At 36.9% G+C, this 19034-nt stretch overlaps 1 protein-coding gene across 1 annotated transcript; it reads right to left on the bottom strand.

Annotated features, from left to right (window-relative positions):
- Positions 1-2271: 2271 nt before the first annotated feature.
- On the bottom strand, positions 2272-6793 carry LOC120356112 (cAMP-specific 3',5'-cyclic phosphodiesterase-like; the record flags this gene model as incomplete). The annotated part of the gene is made up of 5 exons (XM_039444934.1): positions 6775-6793; positions 6355-6545; positions 5010-5108; positions 3751-3915; positions 2272-2371 (listed from the first exon to the last, which is right to left on the bottom strand). Coding segments are annotated over exons 1-5 (574 nt in total), but the record flags the coding sequence as incomplete, so codon positions are not given.
- Positions 6794-19034: the final 12241 nt, after the last annotated feature.

The following is a 19034-nucleotide window of genomic DNA, read 5'->3' as shown; positions in this document are numbered from 1 at the left end:
GACAAAGTACTCAATCAATTAATCAATCAATCTGTCACACATCACTCTCTCTCACACACACACACTCACTCTCTCTCTGTACACATTCTCTTTGAATCTCACACACTCTCTCCCTGTTACACATTCTCTTTGACTCTCACACACTCACTCTCATTCTCTCTCTCATACACATACACTCCATCTCTCTCACACAATCTTTTTTTACACACACTCTCTCTGTCACTCTCCAGCTGCGGTCCCGCTGTCACTCACTCTCATTTCCTGACTCATTCTTCTCTCTCACTCTTTACTCTCTCAGTTGCGGTATAATATTGCATTAATTGGGATTCAGTACAGCGAGTGAAGCTAGTAAAAGTTGACGAACTCTGGTGAGTAGCTGAATGGTGATCATTCAGCTCTACAAGCCTTAGCTGAGTTGAGCTGTAGCTAGCTGAAGCCAGCTTAGCTGAAGTGTTGGGTTCGTTTAGAATATTATTCCAGCCGCCTCTTTAGCTGCCCATTACACATCAACTCCCTCAGCAACTTATGATGAAGATACTCTTGAGAGGAGAGAGAGAGAATGAGAAAGAAAGTGATGAAGAGAGATAGCATGCGAGAGAGATTTAGATTAGATGGAAGTTAGATGTAGATTCATGTGAGTTACAAGAGAGTTAGAGTGTGACAGGGGAGAGAAAGATGAGAAAGAGAGAGAGAGAGTGAGAAAGAGAGAGAGTGTGTGTGTGTGTCAGAGAAGACACCATCATGTTGATGAGAGTTTCATGAGTCCCTGAAGGGGTTGAAAAGCCAACTTTACATGCAAAATTTGCATGATTGTTTAGCTGGGTGTGTAATTGGTTACTTAGTATTCAAGTGATGCAAGAGATTGCTTGACATTTTGGAAAGACTATGGATCTGAATCAGGATATCATTGAAAAACTCATGCATTGACAATTGCATCATAATAAAACAGTGTTACGAAGATAAAACTCACAAGTCGTGTTGAATAAAGTTCGTTTTATTATGTTGAGTGGTCGAATAGTAATTTGTTTCTGGTTGAACTGAGGGGTGAAATCCACTTTATCAAGATCTCAGTTGATCAAGAACCATCCCGGGTAGACAACTCCAATTCGTCAAATCTTCAATGCTTCGAACTAAGCATTGAGAACTGGGATCTATACTACCTGAGACCCTCTCGAATTGCGTTTATTGTGCCGTATTTATTTGTGAGAATCATCATGTGGTTTATGCATAGGGGTTTGAAGTTACTGTATAAATATAAAAGTATAACGTAACCTTATACAGTTACTGTAGTTGGGTTGAGGCGAATAATTCATTTTTCAATTATTTTAATTATTGAATTATAGTATTTATACACTTTGTTCAATAGTGTGTTAATTGTTTCAAGTGTTGTATAATTATGTTTTGCTCTGTGCTGAGTTGACAAGCTTTGTAGGCTATTTTTTGGATAAGTGAGTTGAGATGTGAAAAATTATTAGTGTAGTGTATTGTATTAGATGATTAACTGGGGTTGATATGGTACTATCTTAGAGAAAAATAGCGTTAGTAGTTATCCCATGGTACAAGGACGTTTATGTCGCAACTTTTACTGTTAACTCAAGCCGATTACTGTCGATTTTTACTGTTTTGCCAGGTGAGAGTGTACGAACGACACAATATGAGAGTCTACCAGCGTCACACAGCTTCATGGGAAAGAACTACGTGGACCATGGGCTTGAGTTAAAAGTAAAAGTTGCAACATAAACGCCCTATACCATGGGATATCTACTTACGCTATTGTTTCTCTATGTTACTAAAGTGCGAGATAAATTACTTTTAACACGGCTCTTTCTCGAAGACGGAGAGGTCCGATGCTCTATCCTCCACTAATCACTCCCACTACCTAGCAGCATTCTCCTTCTTTTGTGTCTGAGTGAGAGCTTTGTAACGCGGCGCGGCAAAACTCCCCTCCATCTATTGCTGGCAATGTTCCAAGTAGTGTACTGGTCAGCAGGTATATTGGTTTGTGTATGTTACAGAGATGTTTTCATCACAAGAACATGAAGCAAAATGACACGGCGCATCCAATTGTGCGCAGGATGTCCGTCTGTGTCTACGTACAAACTGTGGAGGGAGAATGGGTTTCTCCTCTTCATGTTAAAAGTAATTATCTCGCACTTTAGTTAGTATATTTATCTTGCATGTCAGATATACTATTATGGTACTGATAGCTTCAGAGAAATTATTAAAAATAATTAGGTGAATTCGATGAATTTTGAGAATTTGATGACTTACTTGAGTTGATAAGGTACTGGTTGGTGAGGCCAGGATGATCTACATCGTGGACTGTGGCTGCAAACAAGGCTGCCGTGATTTCCAATGGAGTGAACACAGACTGAAACACAAAAAAAATCAATTTTTTATTTTTTCAAGTTCTTTTCCACCTCAACTTGAACTGCTGGTCAGATATCTCTGATATATCTAATTCAAATTCTTTCCAATTCCTCTAATCTATAACCATAGAGTGAAGATTCCGTTTAACGATACCTAAATTTGTCTCTGTTTATAACTCTGAAAAATTATTGTAAGACAAATGAGAGAATAAAATATAATGTGTACTGTACTAGTTGAATAGATTTCAAATGAAATTAGCTTGCTTGAGATTGACAGAATTCACTTCGACGGATACAAACTAAATGAAGTGGTTTGTACATTTGCATTTTTCATAATTTTTAGTCATTCGCATTATCCTTGAAGTGAGTATCTTATGTAGATGTCTTGACGACATCTCTGAAGAATTATATTTTCAGCAGCTCGCAATTACTCTTTCAAAAATTTTATGTAGTCATCCTTCAGGTCTCTTGAATGTTCCTAATATTAATTATCATAAAAAATTCTAGTACCCCTTTCAAACCTTTTACATTAACACTAGTTTCGAGCACCCATAGCAGAAAGGGTACTTTCAATTTCTATAATAATTGAACAATCTAATTTCCTAATATTATTACAAGCTCTGTTGTGATAATAATAAGTTCATAATATATTAAGAGCTCTGTTTGAAAATAAAAATAGAAAACTAAAGCAAGCTGCATATAGGACAATAGTAGCAGAGTCCACCAAACAGGTAATATACCTTTGGACTTTATTGTTTCTGATGATAATAAAATTATTTTGTAAATTTTCCATGCAATGTAAACTTATGAGACAATAAGAAGTTGAAAAAAAAATCAAATCGAATCAGATTGAATATTTATAGTGGCAGAGATCAAAATATAATATAGATTATTATTTCTCTATGATATTAGCATAGAGAAACAATAGCGTAAGTAGATATCCCATGGTATAGGGAATTTATGTCGCAACTTTTACTGTTATCTCAAGCCGATACTGTCGATTATTGTCAATTTTCATTGTTTTGTTGAAGTGAGAGTGTATGAACGCACAATTGAGAGACTACCAGCGTCACACAGCTGCATAGGAAAGAACTATGTGATCTATCGGCTTGGGAGAACAGTAGAAGTTGCGACAACCGCCCCTATACATGGGATACCTACTTATGCTATCGTTCTCTATGATATTAGCCTCCACTAGTTACCATAGGAACGCGGAATTGGAAATGTCATCTACATTTTTGAGTTCCGGACATTTCTGATTCCGAGTTCCCGCGTAGCTATTGGAAGCTACTATTGTCCCTATGTGCAGCCTGCTTTAGGAATGCAACGTATTATTTGTTAATATACCTATTATTTATCAGTTTATTGGAATGCAACTGACTTCGAGGGCCGGAGAGTTGAGTAAGACGTTGGTGGACTGAGTGACGTCAGCCGCATGCGTGCTGTTGTGGAACGGATTGTCTTTGACGTAATGATCCTCCAGAGTCATCATGAACGAGATGAACGTCTTCGCCGGAATCATAAACGCTTTCAGCAGTTCACGATTCTGAAACAAACACAACAATCAATAAGCAATATAGAAAAATACTACAAAATTACTAATAATTGATTAAGAAAAATGAGAGGGAATGACAAGAGGATCGGCAATACATTTATACGAAACAAGGAGACGAGATAATCATCATCGAACTACTCTTTTCGCTAGAGGGGCTAGGAGTTTGGGTATCAGTCTCAAGAATGCCTTGTCTGAGCAATATTGTTTTAGAAACTTAAAATGTTTTATTAAAACATTTCAAAACAAGTGAATCAACAGAAGAACTAATTAAATAATGTTTCTATTCGATTTGTGAGTTTAATGAGCATTTCAACTGCAATCAATCATCCTCCTATGCTTTTATCAATTAAAATGTAAAATTACTAGACTAAAATGACAAGTCCTTATTCCCCTTTTATAGGAGGTCATCGGATGCTTTAAATATGAAATATTAAATATCAAAATAATTGTATTCTCGTAACAAATAGTTTAAGGACTCTAAAACGAAGAATCTTAATATCGTCTCAATAATCAATTAAGTTTAAATTTTCAATTTTTATTGCCAGGAAACACAAAACCATCACAAAAGTGGTGAAACATTCTACTTGCACAAATTCTTGAATTAAATAAATTCAGCAGTCATACCTCGTTAAGAACTGATCAAGCAACTCAGGTTTACGCACAGGCTCTTACACATCATTTCCATATAAGTTATTAGTGTATTCTTTATGATAATTTGGATGTTTTCCTTTGACACTGTGTTAGCGAAAATAATGTTTTCATTTTGTGATTTGCACGTCTTGGAAATGTATAACTTTCTGTCTGTCTTCATTTCAATTGAAGCACTCTAATGTTATTATATTCGACTGATTTTGATATCTTGAATACTGCATTGTAGAGTTCTCACCTGGAAAGCTGTATACTCTACACATGTAAGATATTTGATATTTATTTAATACATATTACATTGCCAGGTCTGACAAGATGGCAGTAAGAGTACATGTGTTCTATGCAATGCTGCATATACATGCTCATTTAATCAAAAGGAAATGTTAACAAATCTGATTGATATTGAAATATTAAATACTGTATTGAAAAGGTCTCACCTGGAAAGCTATATACGCTACACATGTTAGAGGGCGATTGCTGGTTAGCTCTGCTATCCTGAATATGTCGATGCCCCACCGGTCGATTTCCGTTATCAACTGAAACGTAAAATAATCGATTATAATATTGGCACTGGAGAACATTATACAATATTGTGGATAATATTATTACATAACCATTGTTATATAAAGTACAAATACAATCATATGCATATCAGTATGTGTAAATAAATCACAATATGAATAATATCACTTATACATAATTACTCATTATCATAATAAATTGCTCTTTTAATGCTTTTCCATCGAGGCTTCATCGAATTTAACATTGAATTCAACCAAGTATCTATGAGTATTTCTCTTGCATTCATCCACTATTGACACCAGTCCTGATACCAGATGTTGGTATGTCACTCTGACATAGGTTGGGACAACGGTGTCCCACTGTGTCATGGGACACCATGTTAAGGTCCAATCATGGTTAGCACAGACACCACTGGTGGTGTCTCAATGTAATGGGCCTTTTAACCTCTTAGGGGTACAGACTGTCGCTCTGATCCGCAACCGAACGTCACTCCAGCAGAGCGATTGATGATCGACGGCGAGCACAGTGGTTCGACTGGGGAACGCGAGAAGATCTAACAATCTTCCGTAAAGGTGGGTACAGACTTTCGCTCTGCTCCGCAACCGAACGTCACTCCGGCAGAGCGATTGATGATCGACCGGGGAGCAACAGTGGTTCGATCGGGGAACACGAGAAGATCACATCTTCCATAACGTTAATGATGGGTGCGTGGGCGGTGCGACTGTGGTCGATGGTGGTACGAGGGTGGTACGAGGGCGGTACGAGGGCGGTACGAGGGAGGAGCGTGCTGGTGCGGGTTGAAGCGCGAATATGGTACGCAGCTTTATGTGGCATGCGTTTTTCGGCTGGAATGAGTAATTTGAATCATTGATTATAGAAGGTCTATGCACAGGTTTTACCTTGTAGGCTACTCCTTAAACATAGATGGACATGAAAAATATACTGCGGCTTTGGGAGTATTTTTATATATTAATAGTATTCTTCTGTATTATTTTTAGATGTTATAATATTATATTATAATTGTGTATGTTTTGAGAAATAAATTGAATTTGAGAAATAAATTGAATTTGAAATGTTCACGGTGTTTCACTGGTGTTGTCTTTGGGCAAGGCCGAATGAAGTGTTTTCTTATGCCGCATCTGGCCCAATGAAGGCCAACGTCGGCCAGCACCAATGTGTGTGCTTGCCAACGTGGCTATCACTGGCTGTCATCTAGCACTGGCCAAATATTGCAGACAGGGCCAGACTGGGTCAGCTTACTGGGCCAGCGGCTGGGTCAGTGTGAACTAGGCATAGACGTTTTTGCAACTGGCAGCGGACGAGTCGGGAGGCAGGAGGATTTTGATTGGTGATTATCAGCTGATTCCCGAATGCCAACACAATCAGCTGATACTTAGCCAATCGGAAAGGTTCCTCCCCTGCCGACTCATCCGTCGTCAATGCAAGAACTCCTGAAAAAACGCTTCATGTGGCTTGACACTTAGACACCACCAGTGACACCGGTGAACATTCTATCAATGAGTCATTAACCTACTTTAGCAAAAAAAATACACGCATACAACATACGGTACTAAGGCTCATATGTGGCTTGGTCCGAATGTATTACGGACCTTGGTATGTTGGTTGCATCGTTGAATGAGTAATTGACTGATCAAATAGAGATGTGGGTTGATGACTTACCTTGCCAGTTCATCCTCATGTAGAGTTTCGACTCCGTACTTGGGCAGTTTTTCTCCGGTGAAGCTGTGGGTGAGTGAGAGGCCGCTGACCCCCGATATGTGGGCATGGGAGTAGGCCTGCCCACCCTCTCTTTTCTTGACGGCGCCGGTCCGGCCGGGCAGACCTTCAGGAAGACCTTCATCCGTTCGCAAACTGGGCAGGTCGAGTTCTTGCTGTTTATCTGCGGGAAAAGGATGAAAATGATTGAAAATTACATTAAAAATGAACAATGAACTGTCATTATATGCATAGTGAACTGTAGTGAATCCTCAAGTGAGATCAGCACTTTAACTCTAATGATAAAATCATTGTTTTTTCTTTAGGGCTACTCTTGAATATAAATAGAAATAGAAATCTAAGTACCCTTTTTCAAAAATTGTTTAGTCTCAATGTGACTTTGTAATTTTTATTTATATGATAAAATCGTTTTGTACATTTCTTCAAACTTACTCGTTTATTGAATGAACCTAGTTATCTAACGTTGCCATCAACCCGAGTGCTATTATAGTGTCAGCTTAAAGGAGCTCTGAACTGGATAACAGTTGTTATTCAGGTTATGATTTGATTCATTTAATGTCGGTTGCACAAAAGCCGGTTAAATTTCAATCGTGATTAATTCCACGAGAGCCAATCAGAGATGCCATCTTTTCAAAAACGCCTTCTCTGATTGGTTCTTGAGTAATTAATCACGATTAAAATTTAGCCGGCTTTTGTGTTCAAGCCACCAGTTGATTGCATTTAGTTAGAGATTCTACTATGCAGATGGTCCAATCAGTCTAATTCAGTAGAATCCAGATTCTACCATGCAGAGGGTACGATCAGAACGGTCAGCTCGAGGTTTAGCTTTCAGTGTATGTCGCGCTCTCCATCGACTTCCATGTAACACAAAACCATTGCATAGCATGGGAGTGAACAGTACGGTTAATCGAAAGGAACGGTCAAATGGTTAAAACAGTTGAAAGGAAGTCTTGATAGAGTTTCAGCACGATTACATCCAAATATTTTTATCATTGTCAGCTGGTTAGTGGCATCGAAATCTATACTTCGACCCACTCGTTCTGTTCGCACTTTAAATGTAGGCGCACACAGATTGTCATCGGACGGACGGCTCCCATCGGACGGATCGAATGATTAGATTTGATGCATTGTTCTCAATTGGAGTGCATCAAATCTGTGTGCGTCTACCTTAAGAGAGATAAGATCATGCCGTACATTCAATTGTGAAAAAATAATTTAAAAAATGGTACTGAGATTTTTATTTTTATTTCTATTTAATTGTAATTTCTCTCAAGTTACTCATTTACTGAACTTAGTGCCGGTTGCACAACAGCCGTTAAAGTTTAACCGTGATTAATTCCACGAGAACCAATCACAGAAGCTGTCTTTTCAAAAACGCCTTCTCTGACTGGTTCACGTGAAATTAATCACGGTTAAGATTTAACCGGCTGTTGTGCAACCGGGCCTAAGTATGCAAAGTTACCATTTTCCTAAGGCCAATACATCCTACTGAAAGCGAACGCAGACAGCAACACACAAACGCATACATACAGTTGAGGAAAAAATCAAACATCTGCTGACGTGACCAGACATAAATGTTGACTGGCGGACGTTTTGCTGCAACATTTAAACACCTGGGGAGGGATTTTTCCTTAGTCTCTCTGCATACATCCGTCTGTAGCTCTTAATTATTTGCTCTTATTATTTGCGTTATTTAGCTCTTTATTATTTTTAGCTCTTATTATTTGCGTTTGCTTTTCGAGGGATAGAATGATTTCGTAATTTTCATTGTAAGTTTCTTTCATGTTCACTCGCTTCATGGACCTTGTTATGCAACATACCATTTCACTCAAATCAGCACATCCAACTGACGATGCCTGTAAACACAAATGCTTTCACAGCTCCCACACATTTCGAGTTCCACAGTATACAACCCACATTAATTATTTACAATTCCTTCAAGTCTACAGTACCCAGTCACCAAAGTCAACCGAGCTTAAACGCAGATCAGTCTACAAATTCCTAATGGTTGATCACTGCTCAAATATATTCGATCGACGTCTGTGAAACTGTACATCTTAGTACACTGATCACACATTCCTGTACAGATATCACTTCAAACTGTCAGCATTGGTTAAATGGGTAGCATTGATGCTATTTATCAGGAATGCTGTCAATTTGACATGAATTGTAAGTGATAGATCCACCCTTAAACTGTTCAGCTTGGTTAAAAGGAAAGGATTGATGCTCTTTATTAGGAATCTGTCAGCTTGAAGTTGAATCTGAGAATGTAATATTCACTTTAAACTGTCAGCTCTGGTTGAATGTGAAGCATTGAAGTTATTTATTAGGAATTCTGACAGTATGTAGTGAATCTGTAAATGTAATTTTCACTTTAAACTGTCAGAATTGATTGAATGAGGAACATTAAAGGTTTGATTATAATCAAAGCTGACAGTTTCTAGTGAATTTCCCTTTAACCCAATTTAACATGAGCCCTATCCTTGCAGTGTAACTGATCCGAGATGAGGCATCCCTTTAATACAAGTCAGCTCTTTGATGTGACTACTGTGTAGTGAGTATCAAACGGTTCTGATAATAACAGTAATTCCAGCTCCATCCAGCCTTCAGTTAGTTCTCTGGCATCTGGTTTCTCACATTCTCACCATACTAACTCGATTTCCCACGATTCTCTCTATCACCTTATGCTGAGATCATTCTCTTCTTCCTTCTCCAATTATCTTCTTCGTCTTCCTATCTCGTATTGAAAATTTGATTTAAATCATGACAACGGATTGCTAGGATTTTTTTCCTACAGTTTACGTGAAAAGTGGCCATTGCTGCACTGATTACAGAACGCAAGAATCACTTTTCCGCTCTAGTGCGGGAAAACTTTTTCTGCACTCCAGATTTGCAACGCAAAATAGTTAGTAGGTTATATGGAGCCCAGGCAGCAAAATCAAAACTAAGTGGAACTGTGGTATAGTGTGGTGGTGCAACGTTATAATAATATTAAGGACACCGAGCTCGAGGACAGCCACCACATCAGTGACAGCCGCCCTGCCATTCATTTACTACTACATTATCATTTTATTTATTAATAATAAAAAATTACACAGAAAAACATTTGATGCATTTCAGGGAATTTCACCCATAATTACTCACTTTTCATATTCAATGGTTACTGTAGGAAAAATTAAAAGTGAAATACGTGCACAAAGTTCCTCTGCTGCACTCAAGAAACCATTCCTCCCTCGCCATTCCGACTCGGGCGCAAACGTTTCTTTCGGTGCAGCAAACTGTCACTTTGCGCACTAGTTGCACAAATAACTATTCTGGTACTGTACTAAATTTTCTCCATGAATTGACTTCCAAGGATATGTGTGTAATATTTGTTTGGTGTGTTTTTGGGCTTCCATATTAAGCTTTTAAATTCAAAATTTGGGATGAATGTAGTGTTTTGTTTCAATGTGGAAATTGGTGAAGAATTGAAAAGTCTCACATAACCTTCATTTGGACAATTTATTTTATGAAATTGGGATAAAAAGAAGTTTTGGACTGTAGTCTGCTTCTTTGTCATTAACTTGATTGTGAATGATGAATAAGTAAGTAAGTATTTTCATGTATTATAATTTTTCTCAAGTTCCTGCCAGCCTGATGGCATTTTCTGTCTCCTCAACTACTCTCTCGATTCTCTCATCATCAGTGTCTCATTTTCTCACTGTAGATTTATGCTCACTGGCAATTTATTGAATTCAACCTATTCCTCTTTTTATATCATTCTATCTTCCCTAACAATTATTCTTTTTGTCTTGCTTCTTGTGATCAAAATTTCCTGAATTTTTGTTTGTTACCGTCTCTGATCTGTCTTCCCTTTGAACTCTTTCTCTGAATAGCTCAACAATTACTCTAATATGATCTTCATCATCGAATTACTCTAAGTAATTAATATGAGTTTTATTCTGTATCTACTAAGTATGAATATTGTACCAAGAGTATAGCATATATTCATCCTCCATGCTGCTACTTCCTTCTCTTTCTCCTCCTGCTACTCCTCTTCCTCCTTCGCCACATCCTCGTCTTCCTCCTCTTCAAAAACCGAATCAATCTTTCTTCTCTTTCGCCTTTCCACCTCCTACTTCTCTCTCTCTTCATCCACCTCCACCATCTCACCATCACCTCTTTCTTTTTTCCCCTCCACTAATATACTTTTTACTTGAGCTTTTTCTTTTTTACCTCCTTCTCCATGATCTTTCTCCTTCTCCTCCTCTTTCTCGTTCTCCACCAGCACATCTTCCACCTCATCATCATTTCTTTCTTTTCCTCCCTTTCCCTCCTCTATTTTTCTCATAACCTCTTTCTTCTTCACATCCTCCTTTCCCATTATCTTCCTTTTTTTCCTCTTCTTCCTCCTTCCTCTCCTGCACCTCCACCACCTCTTCATAACCTCTTTTATTTTTCTCCCTTTCCCTCCTTTATCTTTCCCATAACCTCTCTCTTCTTCACATCCTCCTTCATCATGATTTTCCTCCTCCTCCTTCTTCTCCACCTCCTCCTCTTCCTCCTCATCTTCACCGCACCAAAACAATTTCGCGTAGAACAGAAGCGTTGTTCGTTTAATAGAGAAGTGAACTGTGCTTTGATGTGTAGCTTCATTTCTCTTACACCCTTTATAACTCAGCTACCTCGACACTAAACTCAGATTCACTTAAAACTGTCAGCATTTCTCGCATCTAACACTTTAACGCTTCCCATTCAAACAACGCTGACGACTTCACATTCGCTTCTCACTCACTAAATTCATCTCAAAGTGTCAGAGCCTCTTTTGAGTGTAACAATAATACATTCTATTCAACCAATGCTGACAGTTCAAAGTAAAACTCGCTGACATCAAACGTGGATTTGAACGTGAATTCACTCTTCCTTATGCTCCTCCTACTCCTCCTCCTCCTTCTCCTCCTCATCCACCTCCTCCTCCTTCTCATCCTTCCTCTTATCCTCCTCCTCCTCCTGATCCTCCTCCTTCACCTCTTCCTCTTTCTTCTCATTCTTCATCTCTCTCTCCTTCTCCTCCTCCTCCACCTTATAACTTTCCTCCTCCTCTTATTTCTCCTCATCATCATCCTTTTCTTTTTCCTCCTCCTCCTCCTCCTCCTCCTCCTCCTCCTCCTCCTTCAACTCCTTTACTTCTTCTTCTACTTATTCTTCTCCTCCTCATTTTCCTTCTCCTTATCCTACTCCTCCTATTATCCTCCACCTCCTCCTACTCTTTCATCCTCCTCCTTCTTCTCCTCCTCTTCCTCTCCCTCTTCCACTTCCTGCTCCTCTTCCTCCTCCCTTACTTCCACCTTTACCACCTCTTCATCACCTGTTTCTTTTCCTCCCTTTTACTCCTCTATTTTTCTCATAACCTCTTTCCTCTTCCTGCTCCTCCTTCAACTTCTCTATTCCTTCTTCTACCTTTTCTACTCCTTATCCTCCTCATCCCCCTCCTTCCACATCTCCTCCTCCTTCTCAATCCTCTTCTCTTCCTCCTCCTTCTCCTTCTTCTTCTTTTTCTTCTTCATCTTCTTCTCCTTCAACTCCTCTATTTCTTCTTGTACTTCTCATCCTTTTCCTCCTCCTTCCCCTCCCCATCCTTCCTCCTCCTCACCTCCTCCTTCTTCTCATTCCTCTTCTTTTCCTCCTTCTTCTTCTCCTTCAACTCCCAGTAGCATGTCCCATGGATAACATCAATTGCTCCACATTCATCAAATACTGACGGGTTAGAGTGTACTCCACTGACATCAAACGTGGATTGGGGCGCTGCTGCTCATGCCAATAAATGCGTTATTGGAAGCGTGTCTCAATTAACCTGGCACTATGCTAAATCCACACACACTTTGATAAAACCAATGTACCTCATGTATTCTTTATATTCGCTTTGTACCTACAATACATTGGTATCTATATAATATATATTATATATATTCGCTTTTTACCTAGATTATATTGTATTCTTTATATATTCGCTTTGTACCTAGAATATATTATAATCTATATATTCGCTTTGTACCTAGAATGTATTATAAAAACAGTTTTATCTTGGATAAAAACCTATAGTGAGGTCCACGTTAAATAGCAATGGAGAAACACAGGAAAAAACTTTGCTGATCCTCTGTCTTGTCAATGCTTTTTATGGACGTTAATTGATGTAATATTAACTGTTCATTCTCATTAAAAATAATCAATTATTTCTTATTAAGCAAGAAATTAAAATTTTAAATAATTTCATAGTGAATTTTCATAACTAAGATGAGATATTGTGTGATTAATATAATTTTACTTTGTTAAAAGACGATATGACAACAGAGCAAAGCGAAAAAGAGATAGCGTTATACGCTTTGTTGAATGATAGACAAGGATAGCAATACCATTGCTAATGAAATACTGCCATTATAACGTGGACCTCACTATAGAATGTAGTTACTACCCCTCCGAAGCTACTACCCCTCCAGTAAATGCTGACAAATTCAATCGATGCCAGACAACAGAAGCTGCTGATAGTGATATTGTGAGATTTGCTTTGAACCTTCAGCGTTCCTCATAAATAAACATTAATGCTCGTAATTCAATTGATGCTGACAGATGAAGTGGATCTTACTATAGAATTTATGTGTCATATCATACCAAACGACTGCAAAATAAACTTCGTGTCATTTTCGTGGTGACATTGAGTTTATCTTTTCTTTTTAGCAGAGTTTAGAGCAGACTACTAGTATATAATATAATGCAAGCAAATAATGTGCTACTGATTTCTAGTTTACTAACTCAGTATTAAAGTCGAATAGTAGAGAGAATTTAACCATGCCATCTACATATACAGAGGATATGTATGGTAATCCTTCAATAAGTTGGAAACTGTTGGAGATATAAAACTGTAACTTCCAGCATAAGTTATTGGTCAAATACTCTACCTCTCGACGTACAACTGAATTTCAACCCCTCACAAGGGGGTGACTTAGGTGTTGTAACTCGAATATTTTAAGTGATAACACCCTTTGTGTAGTACATCATTTTAAAGGCCTTTTCAAAACAAGAAAGATGGCATCGATAAAAATGTTCTATGATACTTTTATCCAAAATGGTGGCTAATTGAACATTATCAATCATTTCTTTAAAAAACTAAAACTTCAATCAGCCGCCATTTTGGATAAAAGTATCATAGAACATTTTCATTGATGTTATCTTTCTTGTTTTAAAAAGGCCGTTAAAATTATGTACCACACAATTGTGTTTACATTAAAAATATTCGAGCTATAACCCCTAAGTCACCCTTTATGAGGTGTTGAAATTCAGTTGTACGTCAAAAGTACAGTATTTGACCAATAACTTATCCTGAAAGTACAGTATTATATCCACAACAGTCTTCAATTATTTAAGCGTTCCCATAGATATGACTCAACTTTGTATATTGACATTCACTTCTAAGAGTCAAATTTTGTTGGATGGGAAGAAAATTATGAAGATTAGGAAGGAAATGAAGAGATAGGAGATTGAAAAAAGAAGATATGGAAATAAAATACATATTGAGATTCACTTTGAAGTGCCATATTTTTTTGGATGGGAAGCAATAATTTTAAAGTAGGAATTACTTCTAGCCATTATTTTAATTTTTTAAGTAGCAATTATGCTATAGTAGCAATCCTGATAGTTTACAGTGAATAATGAGATATCCCGGCCTCAGAAAAATGGTAATAATGCATAACTTAAGATTATCAACAGAATTTATCAAGTCGAATTGAAAGCAATAGAAACTTGAAAGTATCTAATATGTCAAAATGCATTGATTATAATTCTTTGATTTTCTTCCATTATACTATGGTATTAGTATTAATTTGGACGACCGATCTGGTACAATTCTTGATGGAAATACACTACTTATTCCACAACATTACTTTTAAAAAGATATTACTCCATCAACTTGTTAAAAAAATGTCTCCTCTACAACTCCCAAACCAAAACACGTTCAAACAGTTTTTCTCTACAAAACCTCACGCGAAAAGTAAGTACCGTACACAACTTCCTCTAAACCAGCGGAATACAACGGAACAAAATTCAATTATTGTAACTTTTTTATTGCTCCGCGATTGACTCGGACAAACCCATTAATACTTTACTCGACTCACAAGTTTGGTATAAACTTTTTCCTGTAACCATTCTACAAGTTTTGTCCCAGCTCCAGACATTCTGTTACCCTAGACATTCACTCACTCCCTTCGCTTTAAATCTATCTTACACATACAACCATCCTTTTCCGGATTTTCAACCCCTCAGATTTTTATTCTCTCTTTCTCTCTCTATCACTCCCTATCCTATATTCTGTATTCATCCATCTATCTTCTATCTTCATATCTATCTATATTATATAGTGTGGACCACATTTTCTCAGATCAGCAAATAATAAATCTATTATAACTTATTAATACTTTGTAAATAATTATAGCTTACATTGCTCTTGTAATCATGTCTATATTTGAATAAACTCCTCTGGTCGTGTTGTACCCTCGGCCAAAGAAATTATTATTATTATTATCTTCTATATCTTCTATTATTTCTATCTTCATCTTCTTCTGTCTTAGTTCTCCATCTACTCACTCTCTCCACTTTAAATCCATCTTACAAATACACTTATTCTTTTTCATATCGAAATTTCATTTTCTCTATCGCTATATCTCTCTCTTTCCTATTCTATTCTATATCTATCTTATTCTTCTTTTTCAAACTTACCGAGGAAGGTTGAACAGATGTATTCAGAAATCTGGTGCCCGATTGCTAGACTCAGAAAGTGGCTCAGCTCCTTGTTCAGCATACGTTTGAACGTGAAACAGAAAATATGAAGAACACATTAGAATTATGATAATTATTGGTCTTATTCTTCAATTATCCAAAATTACGCCCAAAGAAAAAGAATACTGGCCATGGAATTAATGAACTATTGAATAAATACCATACCAGTCCATGAAGAGAGAGTGGAAGTTATATTCAAATGCTAATAATGATTCATTATTATTAAACGAAAATCCAAATCAAATGTTGTAAATCACCGAAGGACTTCTTCTGCTACTGCAAATATTGACAACATTATTAACAGCTAGTGGAATGAAATAAATTTAGAACTATTAATTAAATACCATACCAGTCCATAAATGGAAATTAAAGAGAAGTTGAATTTATTCAAATGCTAATTAATGAATAATTATTATTAAACGAAAATCCAAATCAAATGCTGTAAATCACCCCGAAGACTTCTGCTACTGCAAATATTGACAACATTGTTAACAGCTAGGTGGAAATGAAATAAATTTAGAGCGTTTAATTTGGATTTTCGTTTAATGATAAATATCATACCGTATATCTATATCTATATCATTAATATACAGAGGAAAGAATCAGCTACTTCATGTTTGGGATAGGAAATACGCGAATGACGCATCATCACGTCTGAAACTACTGGACTGATAAACTTGAAATTTGCATACAGATGTTGATTTACCAGGGATGGTTATAGACCTATTTCGAAGTCTCAAGATTTCACAGGTCAAGTTTTCAGTTTGTCAAGTTTTAAGTGAACCCTTGTGAGTTCGGGTTACCTGCTAGTCTATATATAATATAGGAAAGAATCGGCTTATACACAACGGGATAGGAAATTCACGAATGATGCATCATCACGTCATGAACTACTGATCATCTTGAAATTTTGCTTAAAGATTCTGAATCTACTGAGGATGGACATAGGCTTATTTCATTGCTATTGATCAATCAATTCATTTTTATAATTATAACGAATTTATTCAATTTGTGATATAATGTTCACATAACTATGAAAGCCCAAACAGGTGACTCCGTAGCTTTGTTGGTAGCGAGCGCGGTTCTTGAATCGGGTTCGAGTCCTGCTAGGGATGATTATTCAAATTCTTCAAGAATTTCAGTATGTCAAGTTTTTAGTTTGTCAAGTTTTTAAGGAGACCCTTGCGGAGAACGGGTTACCTGCTAGTCTATATATATAATATAGGGAAGAATCGGCTTATACGTTATGTACGGAATAGGAGATTCTTCACATCTGAACTGTTGGACTGATCAACTAGAAATTTTGCCTAACGATTTGAATCTAGTGAGGATGGACATAGGTTCATTTTCATTGCTTTAATCAATTAATTCAACTTAACTATAAATGCCCAACCATGACAGGGTTATCTCAAGTGACTCCGTAGCTTAGTTGGTGGCGAGCGCGGTTCATGAATTTAAGTTTACGGGTTCGAGACCTTTCAAACTCAATGTTTTTGCTGGAAATTTCCAACTCTTATAAAGATTATTCACGTAATTCTGAACAATATAATCGACAATAATAAATTATCCTCCGTATCATGGGCATACAGAGATTGCACTTCACAACACCAAATTTTCCCCGGTGCAAAGCACGGGTTACCTGCTAGATTTATATGAATACTTATTTCATGATATTGGAAAAAATCTAAGTATATATTCCATTCCATCTTCCAAGTTCAAGATATTTCAACAAAATTTTTCTTCATTATTTTGCAGACATTCTCTGTCATCATTAAGCTTTCAACAAAAAATGAAGTATGGGTTAAGCTTTCAACAAAAATATGGGAATAAAACTCACATTCCACTACCTCTCTTCTTCCATCCTTCTCTTACCCTCTTTCTCTTGCACACACACACATGCACTATAGAACAAACATTGGCCAATACGCAATATTGCGTAAATATTGACAGAAGAGCTTCATTGTAGTGGTAGGCCACCGTATATGCTTTTCAGCTTCGGTACTGTATTGAGATTCACTTTAAATTGGCAGCGTTTCTCATAGATGCGACCCATTCAATCAATGCTGACAGTAACATATAAGAATCTCACTGTAGTTTCATCTCATGAGATTTGCTTCAAACTGTCAGAATTTCTCATAAATGCGTTCAATGCTACCCATTCAACTAATGCTGACAGTTAGATGTTGATCTCATGAGAGTGGTCGATTGATATGACTCTTTATGACGTCATTACTGAACTTGAATCATTCTCTCGCTCACTCTCTCTCTCTCTCTCTCTCTCCCTCTCTAGATATTACTTTTCAATCATTAGATGTTTCTATGATTTTGCAATGAGAAGTGAAGTGATAGGTGCATGAGCACCTAAATGTCATTAGAATAAATTAATATTTTCAATAAAGCTAGTTACACACACATTGATTTTTTTGTTCCTACGTTATTTTGCCGTGCTTATAAATTCTATTGGATTAAACAGATGATGTTTGTCAAGTTCCATTTAATCTGATAGAATTCATAAAAATGGCAAAATATAGTACGAACGAAATCGATGTGTGCGTATAGCTAGTTAGTATTCTTAGTATATGAACGGAATAAATAAAAGGAATCTGTCTCTAGGAAAGGAATACTCTCTCTACTTTTCCAAGCTACCATATTATTTTAAAAGAATACATTAGTAGATTTTTCTTTTAAGAATATCAAGATTGAACTGTACAAATGTTAATTACACTGAAACTGCTGCAACAATCGTAGGGAAATGCGTAGAATAGTGAAAGTATACATGAAATTGGAGATAATTTGCTAATCAGCTAATAAACAGCACGGATTTTTTCATCAATAGTTCAAAAATTATAAGACCGAAAAGACGAAAAAATTGGAGGCAGAAGCGTTTTTTCAAAAAATGTCTCACCTTCAAGACAGATATCTCAGAAACTATGAGAGATATGGAAAAAATGTAAAGGTAAAACTTGTTCGTAATTTTGTAAGCTTCAATTTTTTACAGAATACAAATGTTCATAAGATGCATAGTTTCCGAGATATATGCGAAAAATGAAAAAAATGGTACTTTGAAACCACCCCCACTCCTTAAGCACAGGGGGTAGGGGTGAGGACTTTTGATTTGTCAACCTTTTACTATCCTTAAAAAAGCTGTGAAGTTGAAAATTGTGTTCCAAACTTTTCCCTCTATAATATTTCGTTGACTGGACTAAATAGAATGTAATAATTATTACAAGTATTGATTTGAAATATATTCTGCATGACAGCAAAAGAACACCATTAACTCTTAGGGAAGAGTTCACACATTGGCAGAATGAAAACGTGTGAACACTCCATAAGAATCAATGGTTTTCTTAATCTGCCAAGCAGAGTAGAATTCACCAGAAAGCAGAGCTATAAAC

This window comes from Nilaparvata lugens, unplaced genomic scaffold (assembly GCF_014356525.2).
Source record: "Nilaparvata lugens isolate BPH unplaced genomic scaffold, ASM1435652v1 scaffold5812, whole genome shotgun sequence".
NCBI classification, from domain to species: domain Eukaryota; kingdom Metazoa; phylum Arthropoda; class Insecta; order Hemiptera; family Delphacidae; genus Nilaparvata; species Nilaparvata lugens.
This window is presented reverse-complemented; position numbering and strand designations above follow the sequence as displayed.